Consider the following 17,474-nt stretch of genomic DNA (forward strand, 5'->3'; position numbering starts at 1 on the left):
ATTCTACTGTTTTTAGTATTATGAATAAATTAATTGACGTCAATTTTGATATAAGCACCGTACGGTATTTAACCCCAGAGTATGATGTTAAAGTAATTGATGTGGATGATCAAATTGTCAAGCTAAATATTTGTGACCCTTCTGGACAAGACAGGCTTCGACCAATGGTCTTACCTTATTATCGGTGCGTTCGAATATTCTATGTATATGATTTCTATAAACATTAAATATTATATTTTATATTGCAGAAACGTGCAAGGTGTTATGTTGATTTATGATGTCACGAATAGGGTGACTTTTACATATTTAGAATCGTATCTCAATGAGATAGCCCAGTATGCGCCGAATGATACCAAGGGTATATTAGTTGCAAACAAAATCGATTGTGCAGAACAAGTTGTCAGTAGGGAAGAGGGAGTTTTATTTGCTAAAGCACACCACATGTTGTTCATAGAAACTTCGGCCAAAATTAACAAATGCATTCACGATGCGTTTCAGGAATTAACCAGAGAGGTGAACTATGCTCTGTAACTTACCTTTATACAAAATAATTTCTCATTGTTTTGAGGCAGATACTACGAGATATTACCAATATTACGGAAGAGTATGAAATGTGGATGGAAGACATGATTCATTTGGGTGGTGAAGTTAACCTGAAGGAACAAAAGGCATCGTTCTCATGTTCTTCCTCTCAACGATTTTATTCCTCTCAACGAACTAGACAGAAATAAAAAAAATCAATATTCGTTATCCATAATTTAAAACTTAGACAAAAATGCACTCTTGCACATTGACACCGCGGGTCATCAAAAATAAATAAAATATTTAAAAGGAAAAAATGACTATTTGTAATATTGCACACTATTTACCAGTTGTTTATTCTGGGAGGGAAGTCAAAAATTTTGTATTGACAAGAACTGAAAGGAATACTCCTTCATGAGTTAAAAGAGGTTGCTCCCCTCTTAATTAATAAAATTTTTCGTTTTTCTCTATCTCTTTTTACTTTTGACACACCCTACGGACCGCCCACCCACCCGCCTGCAGCTGGGTTGCCGCCCTGGAGTACTCGATAGATCGCTGGATGAAGGCCGGCTGAAACACACTGAAACGCTACGAGCAGCTCGTATAGTATACATCCGGGCGTTCTCGTGCTTTCGTTCGACGACTATTATTCAGTCGATTGGTTTAACTTCTCGATTCTCACCACCATCTCTACCACCACCGCACCGGTTCCGTTCCGTTCCGTTCAGTCTCTGCTATCCCCTTTTTCTCTGTAGCTATAAAAGGAAAATTCCTACCACCATCAGCGATGGGAGTGTGAAACCGAGCGACAGCAAAACACAAACTATTTTTCTTCCAACAGCGCAACTGGATTGATTCCTGAATTTCAGCCAGCAATGCGGGAGCACAGAGACAAAGTACGACAAGACAAGAAGTCAAAATTTGTACAGTAGGATATTTGGATCTTTTTGTTCAACAAACCCGAGAAAGCGAGTAAATGTTACAAGTAGATAGTAAGTTGGAGCATGTTAGTGTCAAAATTTAAATGCTCAACATCTGGTACGTTCAATTGGGTGCAAGTTTTTAAATGCTTATTACTATGTGTGTAATCTGGTTGGAGAACTATACAAACTTAGTCAGTGGAACATTGAACCAACGAACTGAAGCAAAGCAAATGTAGCTAAAACCGATTAAACCAAACTAACGATTCAATATAGGAAAAAGAAATCATGATACAAGAAATTACGCACACATTACCGAATAAACTTTGTCAGGCTAGCTGTACCAAAAATAAGCGGACGAAAAAACGTAATTATCTACTTAAAGAATATATCAATGTACTGTATTTCAAAACGGACGCGCATTTGACGAAATGCATGCATGCCAAAATAATTGATAGTTAATTGTTTAGAAACAGTCCGTAAGCAGTTGAACATTCCTATAAGGAATGGCAAAAAAAAACATTTGAAATGAATTATGAATGTTTACCAGCAGACTATGAGCCGCCGGAAGATGTCTTACGTAAGTGATGGATGGCAAACAACTTTTCGAGTGAGTATTTAAAACTAGGTGTTTAAAATTGCTCTCTAATGTAAACCAAACCAAACCAAATACTCGATGTTTTAGAGCTTTATAGCATTATTGGACTTTTGTTAGACCGCAAATGTTAAATAGTTTATCTGAAAGTTGAAAACACAAACGGTATAAAATCCATTAGAGCCGAAGAATAGTTTATTTGGAAAAACGTATAAAACTAAAAAAAAGCCGACAGTATTCATATCAAAGTAAATGAGCACTTCGCAGAGAAAACACAAAACGGAGGGCTTGATTTGGTTTTAATAATCTATCCAGAGCTTCACTTTGTGTTTCTTCTGCAGCAATGCAATATTAAACGAAATGCCAATAAATACTGTAACTAATAAAGGAAGTCACCGGAAGGAAGATCAGACATTCAAAACTGTTCCTCCTCCCGGTGCAAATAAAAACCAACAAAACGTGAAACAAAAAGTGCTTTGGTCGTCGTGGCAGGTATTCTAGTGACGCTTCTCACCCGTTAGTAGCCGCCTTCATCCGTCTATATCTCGTTGACAGCAACAATCTGTTCGTATTCTCAGAAAGATCAAAACACAAACGCTCTGATTCTTGGCTCGCACGGAACCGTAAGCAGTAAGGCGACAATAAAACTGTAAGATTTCAACGAACTCCCAAATCAAAAATTGTCTCAGAACACCCCCTCCCCCCCCCCCCTCTGATCGATCACACGGTTTCCCCCCCATTCCAGGGACAAAAATAATAATTTCCTAACATTAATTTTTTGAAACCAAACAAAAAACAAAAAATGCGTAGGGAAGGCAAACTACTGCGCGCAAAACACCACACTGAAAGCCAAGAAGATGAAAAAAACGAATGACCTTAAACCAATGAACAAATAGTTGAGTCGATAAACACGATTAGATAACAAAATAAAATCTAAAATCCATTTTTAAACTTGATTGAAATCGCAACGATGATCTAATAAACAAAAACGGTGGAATAAATATAGATTAGTTGAAGTTTTATAAGAAATATATATTATAGAAAACAGAATAGGTACAGTCGAAATATCAAACTAGAAGCGAACATTCAATATAGAGTATTTATTAGAAAACTAAAATTATCGAAGGGGTATGTAATAGTGCAATGTTCAAAGTTTTATTTGAATGATAGTCTAAAGCGCATCCAGCGAATTCGCGAATTTTCCATTCATCCATAAAAACACACTCACACTCACACACAGCAACAAACCCAAACCGGCACTCATCAGTATTGAACACAAAATAATTATATCTAATATCGACTAGTTAATAAAAAAAAATGTATTTGGAATTCATCCAACACAGTGGGTAACTGCTTGCCAAAGTACTACACGTAGAATCGATCGATCGAAAAACAGTCCACAGTCCACACGGTCAGCAGCGTGGGTAGCGCGAGATTCGTCGTCGTCCTGTGGGTTCAAAACACTGCCATCATCGAAATCTGCAAAACAGAATAGAAGAACGAAACACAACAAAAGCACATCTCGGAGCGTGCAGAACGAGAAGAAGAAAAGGAAACAATTGCACCCTGCTGAAAGTGGCAGTATTAAAAATAGCAAACACAGAGGAATACAAAAAAGGAAACAAACAAACAAACAAATAAATTAATGAAATAAAACAAAATCCAGACCGATGCGACTTAGACCAATTCCTAACTAATGAACCAAAATGTGAGATTACAAGAAGAAATAGACGATTATTACAATGGTAGCAAACGTGTTGTGTTGTTTTTAGCAAGATATCACAAAGGCCCTTCTTTGCGCTTCGATGACAAAATAGTATTTCATCAAAGTTGTGAAGCTTTAGAACAACAGCAACAAAAACAACTACAAGAACAACAATAATTAAAATAACAACAACAACAACAACTAGTACTACTTATGGTCCTTCTTTTGGTACTTCTTCTGGTTCTTTTTCTGGACCTTCCTCTGCTCCTTCTTCGGATCTTAACCTTCTTTTGGTTCTTCCTCTGGCTCTACTTCTGGGCCTTTTTCTGGCCCTTCTTCGAGATCTTTTCCTGGTCCTTCTTCTGAACCTTTTTCTGGACCATCTTTTGACGCTTCGCCTGGACCTTCTGCTGGCATTTCCTATGGCCCTTCTTGTGGGCCTTTTTTGGCGCTCCCTGTGGGTTTTCTACTTGACCTTCTTTTAACCTTTCGTCTGGTTCTTCTTTTAGGCTTTCTTCGGGTCCTTCTTCTGGGCCTTCTTATGACCCTTCGTCCAGTTCTTTATGTGGGCCTTCTTCCGGCACATCTTCTATGGCCTATGGCCCGTCTTGTGGGCCTTCTTGTGGACCTTCTTTCAGACCTTCCTCTGCCCATCCTTCTGGACCTTCTTCTGGTCCTTCTTCTGAACCTGCTTCAAGGTGCTTTTTTGTTCCTTCTTCTAGTTTTTCTTCTGGGCCTACTTTAGGCGCTTCTTCTTTGCATTCTTTTCGATCTTCTTCTGACCCTTCGTTTAGTCCGTCTTCTGATCCTACTTCCGGACCTTCTTTTGGTTCTTTTTGTGGTCCTTATTTTGGTTTTTCTTCTGGTCCTTGTTCCTTCTTCTTCTGGTCCTTCTTGTGGGCCTTCTACCGGTACCTCTTCAGGCTCTTATTTTGGCGCTTTTTCTGGGCCTTCTTAATGACCTTCTTCTGGCGCTTCTAAAAGCCCTTCTTCTGGCGGTTCTTCAGACCTTTCTTCTGCCACTTCTTCTGACCCTTCGTCGGATCCTTCTTGCGATCCTTCTTGAGGCCCTCTTTAGGCCGTTCTTATGGTGCTTTTTGTGGGCCTTCTTCTGGCACTTTTTCTGAATCTTCTTCCGATCCTTCTCCAGGCCCTTTTTTGGTGTTACTTCTGGATCTTCTTCTTGACCCTTCATCTGGTCCTTTGTGGGTCTTCTTCCGGTTCCTCTTCAAGCCCTTCTTTTAGCGCTTCTTCTGGGCCTTCATCTTGATCTTTTTCTGGATCTTTTCTAGACCCTTCCTCTGGCGCTTCTTCTGATCGTTCTTATGGCGCTTCTTCTGGCACTTTTTCTGGATCTTCTTCCGGTCCTTCTCCAGGCCCTTTTTTGGCGTTTCTTCTGGGCCTTCTTTTGGACCTTTCATCTGGTCCTTTTTGTGGGTCTTCTTCCGGTCCCTCTGCAGGATCTTCTTTTGGCGCTTTTTATATGCCTACTTCATGAACCTTTTCTGGGCCTTCTTCTAGGCCTTCTTCTTACCGTTTATATGGTCCTTCTAGTGGGCCTCCTTTCGGTCTCTCTTCTGGTCCTTCTCATTTCTTCTATGCCTTCTTCTTGACCTTTTTCTGGACCTTCTTCGGGCCCTTCTTCTAACGCTTCTTCTGGTCTTTCGTCTGAACCATTTTCTCGACCTTCTTCTGGCGCTTTTTCTGGTCCTTCTTCTAAACCCTTTTCTGGATGTTCTTCTGGTCTTTCGTCTGGTCGCTTCTTCTGGCCCTTCTTCTAGCGCTTCTTTTGGTCCTTTTACTGGTCTCTCTTCTGAACCTTTTTTGGGACATCATCAGACCCTTCGGCTGGTCCTGTTTCTGGGCCTTCTTCCGGTCCTTCTTTTGGTGCTGATTCTGGGCCTTCTTCTGGGCCTTCTTCTTGACCTTTTTCTGGGCCTTCTTCAGGCCCTTCTTCTGGATCTCCTTCAGGCCCTTCTTCTGATGGTTCTTCAGACCTTTCTTCTGGCACTTCTTCTGACCCTTCGTCTGGTCCTTCTTTCGATCCTTCTTAAGGTCCTCCTTTTGGCGTTTCTTTTAACCTATTTCTAGACCTTTTTCAGACCCTTCCTCCGGCGCTTCTTCTGGTCCTTCTTCAGGCGCTTTTTCTGGAAATTCTTCCGGTCCTTCTCCAGGCCCTTTTTTGGCGTTTCTTCTGGGCCTTCTTCTGATTCTTCATCTAGTGCTTCTGGGCCTTCTTCTTGACCTTTTTCAGACCCTTCCTCTGGCGCTTCTTCCGATCTTTCTTATGGCGCTTCTTCTGGCGCTTTTTCTGCACCTTCTTCCGGTCCTTCTCCAGGACCTTGTTTTGGCGTTTCTTCTGGGCCTTCTTCTAGACCTTTCATCTGGTCCTTCTTGTTGGTCTTCTTCTGGTTCCTCCTCAAGCCCTTGTTTTGGCGCGTTTTATATGCGTGCTTCGTGACCCTTTTCTAGACCTTCTTCTAGGCCTTCTACTTCTTGCCCTTTATCTGGTCCTTCTAGTGGGCCTCCTTTCGGTCCCTCTTCGGGCCCTTGTCATGGCGTTTCTTCTATGCCTTCTTTTTGTCCTTTTTCTGAACCTTCTTCAGGCCCTTCTTCTATCGCTTCTTCTGGTCTTTCGTCTGAACCATTTTCTTGACCTTCTCCTGGCGCTTCTTCTGGGCCTTCTTTTAGTCCTTCTTGTGGTCTTTCTTCTGGTCCTTCTTCTGAACCCTTTTGTGGACCTTCTTCTGGTCCTTTGTATGGTTCTTCTTCAAGCCCTTCTTTTAGAACTACTACTGGGCCTTCTTCTGGCCCTTCGACTCTCCCTTCTTCTGAGCCTTCTTCGAGTCCTTCTTTAGGCGCTTCTTCTGGACCTTCTTCTAGCGCTTCTTCTGGTCGTTTTACTGGTCTTTCTTCTGAACCCTTTTCTGGACCTTCTACTGACCCTTCGTCTGGTCTATGAGGTCAAAATGAGCATATTCGTACTATTTTGGAGGCGATATGCGTGATAAGAAATATTCTTTGGCGTTACGACTATATAAGTATGTATATACGATAATATTCGATTAAGCGCGAGTTGCTTCGAACTGCTCTGCTATACAAGTTTGTGCTGAAAATCGTATGTATTCGATAGGAAATCATGAGATTGAAAGCTCCGAACATTTGTTGTGCGACTGTGTTGCACTATATCATAAACGACGTAGATATCTTGATAAGGGGCTGACTCAGCCCTGCGATATTTGGAATGCTGCTCCTAATCAGGTGATAAATTTCATACGAAATGCATCACCTGATTGGGATAAATGCCGACAGTAGTTGAGGTGGCTCATCAAACTTTGATAGCTCACCGATACGACATGGCGTAAATTAAAAGAGGACACACCACAATAGATCAAAATAATGGTCGCGGTGGTAAGTCCCCAACACGGGAAAAAAAAAATCAACTTGGGCCCACTTTATCAATATTTAGTTACGATTTCGAATTTGTTAAAAGATATTTACGATAATTTTCGTACATTGATATTCGAGTTGGTGCTAGTTGGGTCAGGCCCTTCTTTTGGCGCTTTTTGTGGACCTCCTTCTGAATCTTCTACTTTCGCTTATTCTTCTGGTCTTTTCTCTGGTCCTTCTTCTGAACGCTTTTCTGAATTTTCTTCTGACCTTTCTTCTAGCCTTTCCTCTTCACTTTCTTCTGACCCTAGGCAATGTTAATATGTTTAGGGATTGATTTGATTTGTGTATCAAATGAAATAGAAAAGATCAGGGAAATGCACATAGCCTTAGTTTTGGACCTCTATTTCATCACACAGACAAATTCTAGGAGAAACAATTGACAATTGAATTTTCTGAAAACGGCGTTCGCCCCGGTTGTGAAACAATAAAGTTTGCCGGTTATGAAATCAGTTATTTAATACATCTGTGATCATACACATGCTTAAAACATCTTTCAGGCATATGAGGGCGATCCTGTTTTTACAAGCATTAATTACAATTCAGAATTCAGATTTCGATGGTTACGATCGGACTATTACAACCGCATTCAAACCCATTACCCCTTCCCAGGTCCTGTGATGGAGCCATCGGTAGTTATGATCCTTTGAGCCACAGCGGATTGGACAGAAGGGAGACTCCAAAACCCCTTTATTAAGCATGTGACGTACTCCAATTTTTTTCAGCGTTGCTTCAATGACCCTCCCTTAGCTAATTTTTCCGCTCTTTCCTCTTCACACCTTGTTCCCGTGCTGTTTGAAACTCGATTAATATCTTTGTTTCATTACTTTCTTACACCGTCCCTATCGTTTTTTGTACAATGGAAGAGTTTTTGGTGCGAAGAACGATACATTGGATAAAACTGGGAAATTTCGATATGAGGTCTAAAATACATTGGGTCATTTAATGGCAAACGGGACACCAAAGCACACTGTCTCGGTTGGTACCCAAGTGTTTTTGCAATTAAACTACCGCCGCGCCCTTATATAAGATAACCTCACATCTAATTTTGTCCCTCTAGTTTTTATTATTATAGACACGCACATATACGCTCCCCGGCCGGCGCTAATTATTTTTGAACGATTGCGCTTTTACTTCTACCACCGAGAAGATAGACGGCTATCAACTGTAGTGTAGCAGAAGTGAGGCAACTGACTGCACAACTAAATTAGATATGAGACTATCTAATAGAAAGGTGCGGCGGTAGTTTAATTGCAAAAACATTCGTGTGCCAAACGGGAGAGTGTGGTTTGGAATCCCATCTGTCATTGAATGACCCAAGATTCTTTTGGCTTCATATTGAAATTTCTCAGTTTTATCCAGTTTATCATTCTTCGCAGCAAAAACTCCTCTACTTTACAAAAAAAAAGTTTACTTTGGACCGCGATTTTGTTCGAGTACCCGGGTTCCTGGTTGAACTCGACTTCTTGGCATGAAAGGAGTGAATGCTACCACTCACCGGGATTGACCCCTCTTTAAAATTATTTTGAATGATTCAAAGGAATAGCGCATTATGAATCTCAATGCTATATAACTAGTTTAGCTGGCTTTAAATTCCAGATAACACCAAAATGAGTGTTTGAAAATTGAAATTGATCAGCTTCGTGATAAGTAAACATTAGGAAAACATTTCATAATAAGCATGCCCAAAATATGAAAGCATACCATATTTATTCCATACGATAGTAACGTAACGTTTTGTCTACATTTAGGCGTATTCAAGAAATCTTTTTCACCAGAACCGGATCAGAAACAAACACGAACTCGAATGTTTGTGCATGGATAAATTTGGGAAGCTCCTATTCCTGTTTATTTTTTTCAACTTCAACTCCGAACATTTGGCTACAATTCAGCATCTTCTCTGCATGCCTTTCTGTGAGTAACTTTGTTTAGTCATGTGAATAGTCATTTTCTGCTTTGAATGGTATAAATTCTTGATGATTATATACCAAAATCATCCGTTTATATCAACTCTCAAATTATGAAAATGCTTTCATAATTACATTTCTCTTTTAATTGGTTTAATCGGTTTAAAAAGATATCTGAACCGTAACAAATTACATAAAAATTGCTCCTGTGTGGCTTTAAAAGTTTGACTAAACAGTGCAAAACTTTATTCCTTTCTAAGAAATAGAAGAAAAAACCTAGCACTCAGCTGTCCGTTATGGATGACTGTAGCCTATGCTGTATGCTTGCCACGGCAATGTAGCATTCAGAAGAATCCTTGCTAAACTAAACTCCGCAGTCTTTCCCTGCTGAATGCTAAACACTGGCTGGCACAGCAGCGCTGCTGATGACTACGATCAACGGGGGCTCACTTATCCTTCACCTTACGACGCCCACACGCTGTGCGAGGTCAAAAGCATCATTTCTCTCCTTCATCCCGGCTGTTGTGGCTGCCGGTGCTGTTGCTGCTGCCACCACTGATGCAGGTTGCTGCGCCACGGACACGGACGACGATGACGACGACGACGACGACGACGACGGCGAAGTCTCGTTGCCTGAGAACCGTTGAAGAATTACGGAAAAGAAAAAAAAAGTAGGCAGGCTGCATAGGGAAAAGCCCATCTCGCACCCCACGGCCGCAGAGATTGAGACGTAAGTAATCCTCTTAAAAAATCAACCGACAGATTGAGCCAAGAAGGATTTCGGTTTACTTTTCTCTTGCTGAGGAAGGGTTACAGATTTGGTTTTAGAGTTAACTCTTTATTTGGGGTTCGCAGAACAAAGTCACTTGCACCATTCGACACCGTTTCGAGCACTGGCTTAATTGGGTTAATGTCCAAGCACATAGTGTAGTTGTCCTTGATGAGGAGAATAATAAAAAAACTAATATAAACTAAATACAGATAAAAAACATGTGTCACATGAACTCCCTAATAAAGTAAAAAGAGTAAATAATAAGAGTAAAGACTTTGCGACTAAAAACATACATTCACTGTTGGGTGGATTGAAGTTATTAGTATTTATGCATGAATGTGAAATGTGTTCATGTATGGACATTCCACGGTCAACAGACAGACTACAGACCGACAGACAGGTTTGTTCCATGTTTGTTAGCTTGGTGAAGTAATTAGACCTGACTAAGGCAAATATTCGGATCGAATAATAATCTGTCCAAGCTCGTAACACTTTCTCCCAGAATGGTTCAATGTTTCGTTCAAACCGTAGGTCTACGTCTGGCAGTAACTGGTTTTGTGACTGTTACTGCTATCCCTCTTGTCGGTAGTCACCGGTGTCAGGAGTTTGCCGGTGACCGTTAGTCACTATTTTATATCGGCTCAGTTGGATGCTTATCGATTAAAATAGTTTAAACAGCTACTGGTGCTGCTGCTGTGTTACTTCTACAAGCAGTTGACTGGGTAAAACCACAGTCAGTTCACTGCACCCCCAGAACTGGAATCATTAGGAGAACTTGCGGGAAGTTTTCTGATCTGTTCTTAATCTGATTAGATAATCTTTCATTTTGCTTATTTAATTCAGTTATTTGAATTCGGTTCAAGTTTGTAAGCAAGTAAAGATTTAAGCATTAACAATTTCATTATTCAATAAACCATAGGTCTTGATCATCTACTGATAGTTGGGGGAATTTGGAGATCATTTATTTGGCACATATTTATTGCACGTTGTGGGATCCACACAATCAGTAACTGAATTGAGCCTCGATCGGGAATCGCTGATCACAGAGCCACGGGGACTACCACCGCTATTTGCAAAACTTTTACCTATTTACCAGTCGGTGTAATTCGTTAATCAAATCATGTATATTTTCGCTTTTCGAGCTTCAAAAACAGACACTGATGAAGGTTGCCTGCAAGTTGTAGGCGGAATACGTATCTGTCGTGAATAAAATTAATAGTGGATTTCAATAGTGGAAATGTTTTTCTTTAATTTCAAACTTTGTATTCCACTAAGACGCTCAAAAACTTCAGACATCCCCACTTTACCAAAACGCAAACTGTTGAATTCGTCATTTGTTCGACATTCGAGCCATTAACAAACTGCTTTAAAATACCACTTTTCCCTGGTTCAATTTTAGTTGGCGAACTGCAGCTGCTTGATGCTAGTGTCTGGACATAATCCGGGCTTACCGGGCTCTTAATGATTAAGTGGATTTTTCGCTGTATTCATTATGGATGGTTAAACAACAGCTCCAAGATTTGAAGTGCTTCTAGGAAGTGCCCAGGCGTTAGGGCTTCTGAATCTGATGAGTCAGACAATGTTGGTACATTTGGAAGCAAAATGGAAAACATTTTCACTTGCGTGAGTAAAACTAACATATTCTCGTAGGCGACAGTAGTTTTACGCATAGAAGGTCCTATAGAAGGTAAAATATAACAGATTTCACTGTGACTTCCCAGAGCCCTCCCATGTGCGGGGAATACGGCAGAATAAATATCCACGTTATCCTGTATCTCTTTTGCAGCTAGGGTGCGGTCAATACGGAATGATTTCAAACATTCTATTTGTATTGAACGTGGCGCCAAGGTATTGTTGCTAAAAGAATAATGTAAATTGTCGCACATTTATGGCTGATTTCGACGTCTGCTTCCGCCAGAATGGAAACATGCGATACTTAACTAGTATTGAGTAACTTCAATCAGACTGGTTTAGTATGAAAAAGCCCAGTAATTTTCTTGTACTCTAATAACCGGCTGCGAAGTTTGTCGATAAAGAAGGGCCATGTTCTGTAGGACGTTTAAGCCCATGGCTTTGCTTTCAATTTGTCATTTCAACAACAAAAGTTTCCTGTTGCTTGGAAAAAATCCTGCATGTTTCCGGTTTTCAAAAAAGATGACAAATGTAACGTGGCAAATTACGTGTGTGCGGAGTCTAAAGTCTTTGAAACTATCGTGATGAATACATTATTCGCCGCTTGTCGGAATTATATTACTACAGTACAACATGGATTTTTTCGTGGACGTGTAGAAACTAATCCTGTTAATTTCGTTTTGTTTTGCAGTAGAAATATCAGTTCCAAAGCACAGGTAGATGCGATATACACTGCACAGTGCTCCAGAAACGAAAGTTAAGTGGAAAGTTACTTTTGCGATTAAGCGATTCATAATAGCAAAGTTGTTCAACTCTAAAAGACAATTAATGTGAAATTAACAGCCATGTTTCAGTTTGGCATGTAAACACATAATACATATTAACTTTTTATAGAAAAGAGCTAGAAGAATAATTTCTTCGACAAAGTTGTAGATAAAGAATATATGAGTAACTTTGCCAAAGACATAGTAGGCGTATTTTTCATAGTTTTTGACTCACAGGGTGTTTTATACAAAGATCTACCCAAAATCACTTTTTCGCTAATTACTTCAAATTTATTGGTTTTATTGCATCATAATGTTTCACAAAATTGTTTCTCTTATCAAAAGACATATTTTTGTGGAATATAGAATGTTAAAAACTAATACGTATAACGAGTTCTAACGTCTTTCCAGTGTTTTTTAGTCTTTTTCAGAACAGAATATAAGAAGGTTGAAGTTTTTGTAAAGGTTTGCCTCTTTTTCCTCCTTTGACATACCTACTTGTGATTAAAAAATGACATAAGCAACTAAAATAATAATTTACAATATTACGTATGGAATAACCAACAAATTTCTTTATGTTTTTAGTTTTGTTTGAAAATTGTCTCAAGAAGACATTATTGATGATAGATTAACGATATTTGCAAAGTAAGGAAAATTGAAAGATAGATATTTATCCGAAACAGCTGGTGCAGATAAAAAACTGATGCTATATTCGAAATCCGAAGAGTATTTTACGTGACAATCAGAATAAATTGTGTCATGGGACGTTAATTTTTTTGACTATTACATGGTCGGTGTTAAATCAGACCGAACCAATTGACAAAACCTTGATTTCAAGAAAAACGCGTTCAAAGTTTCCTGCTGCTGTGTAGTTTAAAGCTGTCAAACATTCGAAATCATTTCATATCTCTGGCTGTTTTCTACATTTAAGTAATCTGGTTTCTTAATCGTTTGCTGTCATTAACTTTTTTTTAAATTTTGCGACTTAGTCCGGGCTGATTTAACACCGACCACATGTTAGCTCTAATCGTTTTCAAGAGGATATTAGAAAGTGCTGCGTAGTAGAAAATGGTCAAATTTGGAATAATTAAACTGAAATTACTCGAGTTAGAAAAAAAACCATTTTTTTTTTGTTTTCACATATGTTTGAGTTAAAACTTCAAGCTTTCATAAACGGCTTAGTTTGATTTCTTTCGTTTGCCTCTTTCTAAGATATTCTTCTCTATAAAAGACTTAAAAACGCTGGAAAAACGGTAGAACTCGTTACGTACGAGTTTTTAACATACAATTCTCTACAAAAATATGTCTTTTGATAAGAGAAACAACTTTGTATAATATGTGGGTCAAAAACTATAAAAAATACGCCTACTATGTCTTTGGCAAAGTTATTTATATATTCTTTAGTTACAACTTTGTCGAAGAAATTATTCTTCTATATCTTTTCTGCAAAAAGTTATTATGTGTTATGTGTTTACAAGCCAAACTGGAACTTGGCCGTTAATTTCACATTAATTATCTTTTAGAGTTGAGCAATTTTTCTGAACATTGTGGGAAGCTATTTTGAACCACAAAAAACTTTCCACTTAATTTTCGCCTCGGGACTACTGTGCACTGCTTAAAAGCCATCTTCGGTACTGTGAATCATAAACCATTTGTGTATAAACTGAAAGGATTTGCAAGTGGCTGGAATCGTACCTCGTCGAGAAACAACTTTACGTACAGATTAAAAACTGCCAATCTTATATATTTACAATCTAATGAGGTGTGCCACAGGGTAGTAATTTGGGCCCTCTGTTATTTTCAGAATTTGCCAACGATGCAGCGCTGGTTCTTGGTCGGGTCGGACGATAGTTTTTTGTCAACGATCTGAAAATATACCTGGTTATTTGCCAAATTGAAGATTGCCTAAGACTGAAGCTATGTCCAAACCCTATTTAACGACTGGTGTGAGAGGATTGTCAATAAGCGAGAAAAAAAGTTACGTCATTAGTTACCATTGTACAAAGAATGTAATACAGTTTGATTGCAATATTGCCGGAACCAAATTCAGCAGAGTCGTGCAGGTGAGAGATTTGGGTGTGAAATTGAACGAGAATCTTATAGGCGGCACATCACAAGGACAATCGAAAAAGAAAGCCACCAGCTTGGGTTTACTTATAAAATAGCCCGCGAGTTCGATGACCCCCTTTGCTTTAAAACTTTAAACTGTTCGCTAGTTCGTTGGGGTGTGGCAGTATAGTTTGTTGCTCATATCAGAAAGTCTGGATCAATAGACTGGAAAGTATTCAGAGCAAATTCTTTCGCTATACTCTGTGAAATCTTTCTTGGGATGATCTGCATAATTTGCCTTCTTACGGGTATTGTAAGTATAATGTATTGTAAAGTAAAATTATAGTGTGATATTTTATAAAGTTTTAGTCCTTTAGTTGCCCAACACACCAAAGTTTTATAAAATATTATAGCCTTCTTCTTCTTCAGCAGCATAGAGCCGGGGTGGCTCGTGCTGTTTCAAGCACTCGTCTCCATTCAACTCGGTCTTGGGCCACTCGTCGCCAATTTCCTAGTCGTCTCAGAAGTCGCAAATCGCTTTCGACCTGGTCGAGCCATCGTGCACGTTGGGCCCCCCTGTTCCTGGTGCCGGTGGGGTTGTTGAAGAGGACCGTTTTCGTCGCACTGTCATCCGGCATCCTTACGACGTGTCCGGCCCACCGTAGCCTGCTAACTTTCGCTAGATGTACGATGGGAGTCTCCCCAAGCAGTGCCTGTAGCTCGTGATTCATACGCCTCCGCCACTCTCCGCTTTCAGTTTGTACTCCGCCAAATATCGTCCGCAGCACTTTCCGCTCAAACACGGCAAGGGCGCGTATGTCCTCCGTAAGCAGCGTCACGGCTTCAAGTCCATAAAGAACTACCGGTCTAATAATGGTTTTGTACATTGTTAGCTTCGTGCGGCGGCGTATGCTTCCTGATCGTAGCGTTTTACGAAGGGCAAAGTAGGCCCGATTTCCCGCTTGGATGCGCCGCTGGATCTCCTTACTAGTGTTGTTGTCCGCGGTCACCAGCGATCCCAAATACACGAACTCTTCTACCACTTCTAGTTCGTCGCCGTCAACGGTTACCGTCCGTGGGAGGCGCGCATTTGTTTCCTTTGAGCCTCTTCCTTTCATGTATTTGGTCTTCGACGCATTTATTTTTAGCCCAATTCTCCTAGACTCCGCTTTCAGTCTGGCGTAGATTGTCTCCGCCGTCGCAAAGTTCCTGGCTATGATATCGAAGTCATCTGCAAAGCCTAGAAGTTGGCTACTCTTGGTAAAAATCGTGCCTCTCGTTTCAATGCCCGCTCGTCGGATCACCCCCTCAAGAGCGATGTTGAACAGCATGCAGGATAGACCGTCACCTTGTCTCAACCCTCGTCGCGTCTCGAAGGGACTCGAGAGTGTCCCAGAGATGCGTACGAAACACATCACTCGATCCAATGTAGCTCTGATCAGTCGCGTCAGTTTGTCCGGAAAACCGTATTCGTGCATTATCTGCCATAGCTTGTCTCGATCGACTGTATCGTATGCTGCTTTGAAATCGATAAAGATGTGATGCGTGGGCACGTTGTACTCCCGACATTTCTGCAAGATCTGTCGGATAGTAAACATTTGGTCCGTAGTTGCGCGAGCCCCCATGAAACCCGCCTGATAATTCCCTACGAAACCTTGTGCTATCGGTGACAGCCGGCGTAACAGGATCTGGGAGAGTACCTTGTAGGCGGCGTTTACCAACGTAATACCACGATAGTTGCAGCAGTCTAGCCGATCACCCTTTTTGTAGATGGGACAAACCACTCCTTCCATCCATTCCTCCGGTAGCTTTTCCTCCTCCCAAATCCTCGAAATAACCCAGTGTAGAGCCTTTGCTAGCGTTTCCCCGCCATGTTTATAAAGCTCTGCCGGTAGGCGGTCCTTCCCAGCGGCTTTATTGGTCTTCAGCAACCTGATTTCTCGTTTGACTTCTTGGAGATCAGGTGCTAGGACATCACTATCTTCCATGGGCGCTCCTAGGTTAATTTCCGTTCCGCCTCCTTCTGCGACTTCGCCATTGAGGTGTTCATCGAAGAACTGCTTCCACCTGTCGACCACCTCGCGCTCGTTTGTAATTAGATTCCCTCCCTCGTCCCTACACATGTCAGGTTTCGGTGTGTAGCCCTTCCGAGTTTGGTTCACCTTCTCATAAAACTTGCGCGTGTCATTAGCTCGGAATAGTTGTTCTAATTCTTCACGATCTCTGTCCTCCTTTTGGCGCTTTTTTCTCCTCAGGATCGTGGTCAACTGGTTCCTAGCTCGTCGGTACTTGGCCAGGTTCTCTCTAGTGGCAATACTTAGATAATTTTTCCAAGCGTTTTTTTTCTCCTCCACCGCTTGTTGGCATTCCCCATCAAACCAATCATTTTGTGTACTCCGAGGCTCAATACCTAGTGCCGCGGTAGCGGCCTCTCCGATGGCCGAGCGTATTCTGCCCCAACCGTCTTCGAGGTTTGAAGCACCTAACTCCTCGGAAGAAGGCAGTGCCTCATTCAGTACTCGCGCGTAGTTCTCGGCAGCTTGTGGGTTATCTAGCTGCCTGATGTTCAGCCGAGGAGGGCGGCTTTGACGTGTCCGGTATACGGTGGACAGCTTTGAGCGCACATGTACTGCTACTAGGTAATGGTCAGAATCAATATCCGCACCCCGACGGGAGCGTACGTTCGTGATGTTAGAGAAGAACCGGCCCTCTATGAGAACGTGGTCAATTTGGTTCATTGTACGTTGGTCAGGTGATCTCCAGGTGGCTTTGTGGATATCCTTGCGCGGGAAAAAGGTACTTCGGATCACCAGGCCTCGGGAAGCTGCGAAGTTTATACATCGTTGGCCGTTATTGTTTGTGTCGGTGTGCAGGCTATGGGGTCCTACCACCGGTCTATACATTTCTTCCCTACCGACCTGGGCGTTCATATCCCCGATGACGATCTTGATGTCCCGTGACGAGCAGCTGTCGTACGTAGCCTCCAGCCTCGCGTAGAACGCTTCTTTCTCATCGTCGGGTCTACCTTCGTGCGGGCAGTGCACGTTAATGATGCTATAATTGAAGAAACGGCCCTTTATCCTCAATACACACATTCTCTCGTTGATCGCCTTCCAATCTATCACGCGATCCTGCATTTCGCCCAGCACTACAAAGCC

General features: G+C 41.2%; 2 protein-coding genes across 2 annotated transcripts in view; one reads left to right on the forward strand and one right to left on the reverse strand.

Moving 5' to 3' along the window:
* LOC128741083 (uncharacterized) overlaps window positions 1–1,096 on the forward strand; it is a 114,212-nt gene extending 113,116 nt beyond the window's left edge. The window contains exon 21 of the mRNA XM_053836659.1: window positions 1,045–1,096. Coding sequence (XP_053692634.1) covers window positions 1,045–1,096 — 52 coding nt within the window. The remainder of the gene's footprint in view (window positions 1–1,044) is intronic.
* A 2,271-nt stretch (window positions 1,097–3,367) lies between these two features.
* Window positions 3,368–10,023, reverse strand: LOC128741084 (pre-mRNA-splicing factor CWC22 homolog). The gene is made up of 4 exons (XM_053836660.1): window positions 9,966–10,023; window positions 9,566–9,732; window positions 5,584–5,803; window positions 3,368–3,516 (listed from the first exon to the last, which is right to left on the reverse strand). Exons 1-4 carry the CDS (start codon window positions 10,021–10,023, stop codon window positions 3,368–3,370), a joined length of 594 nt encoding a protein of 197 aa, XP_053692635.1.
* Window positions 10,024–17,474: the final 7,451 nt, after the last annotated feature.

This window comes from Sabethes cyaneus, chromosome 3 (assembly GCF_943734655.1).
Source record: "Sabethes cyaneus chromosome 3, idSabCyanKW18_F2, whole genome shotgun sequence".
Taxonomy (NCBI): Eukaryota; Metazoa; Arthropoda; class Insecta; order Diptera; family Culicidae; genus Sabethes; species Sabethes cyaneus.

What these genes read in the sequence shown, in the direction of transcription:
- LOC128741084 (XM_053836660.1), bottom strand. Translation starts at nt 10,023, where the DNA reads ATGTGCTTGGACATTAACCCAATTAAGCCAGTGCTCGAAACGGTGTCG. An exon ending in AACGGTGTCGAATGGTGCAA is followed by an intron (nt 9,733 to 9,965) that starts GTGACTTTGTTC and finishes AACGGTTCTCAG; the next exon opens with GCAACGAGACTTCGCCGTCG. An exon ending in TCGCACAGCGTGTGGGCGTC is followed by an intron (nt 5,804 to 9,565) that starts GTAAGGTGAAGG and finishes AAACGCCAAAAG; the next exon opens with GAGGACCTTAAGAAGGATCG.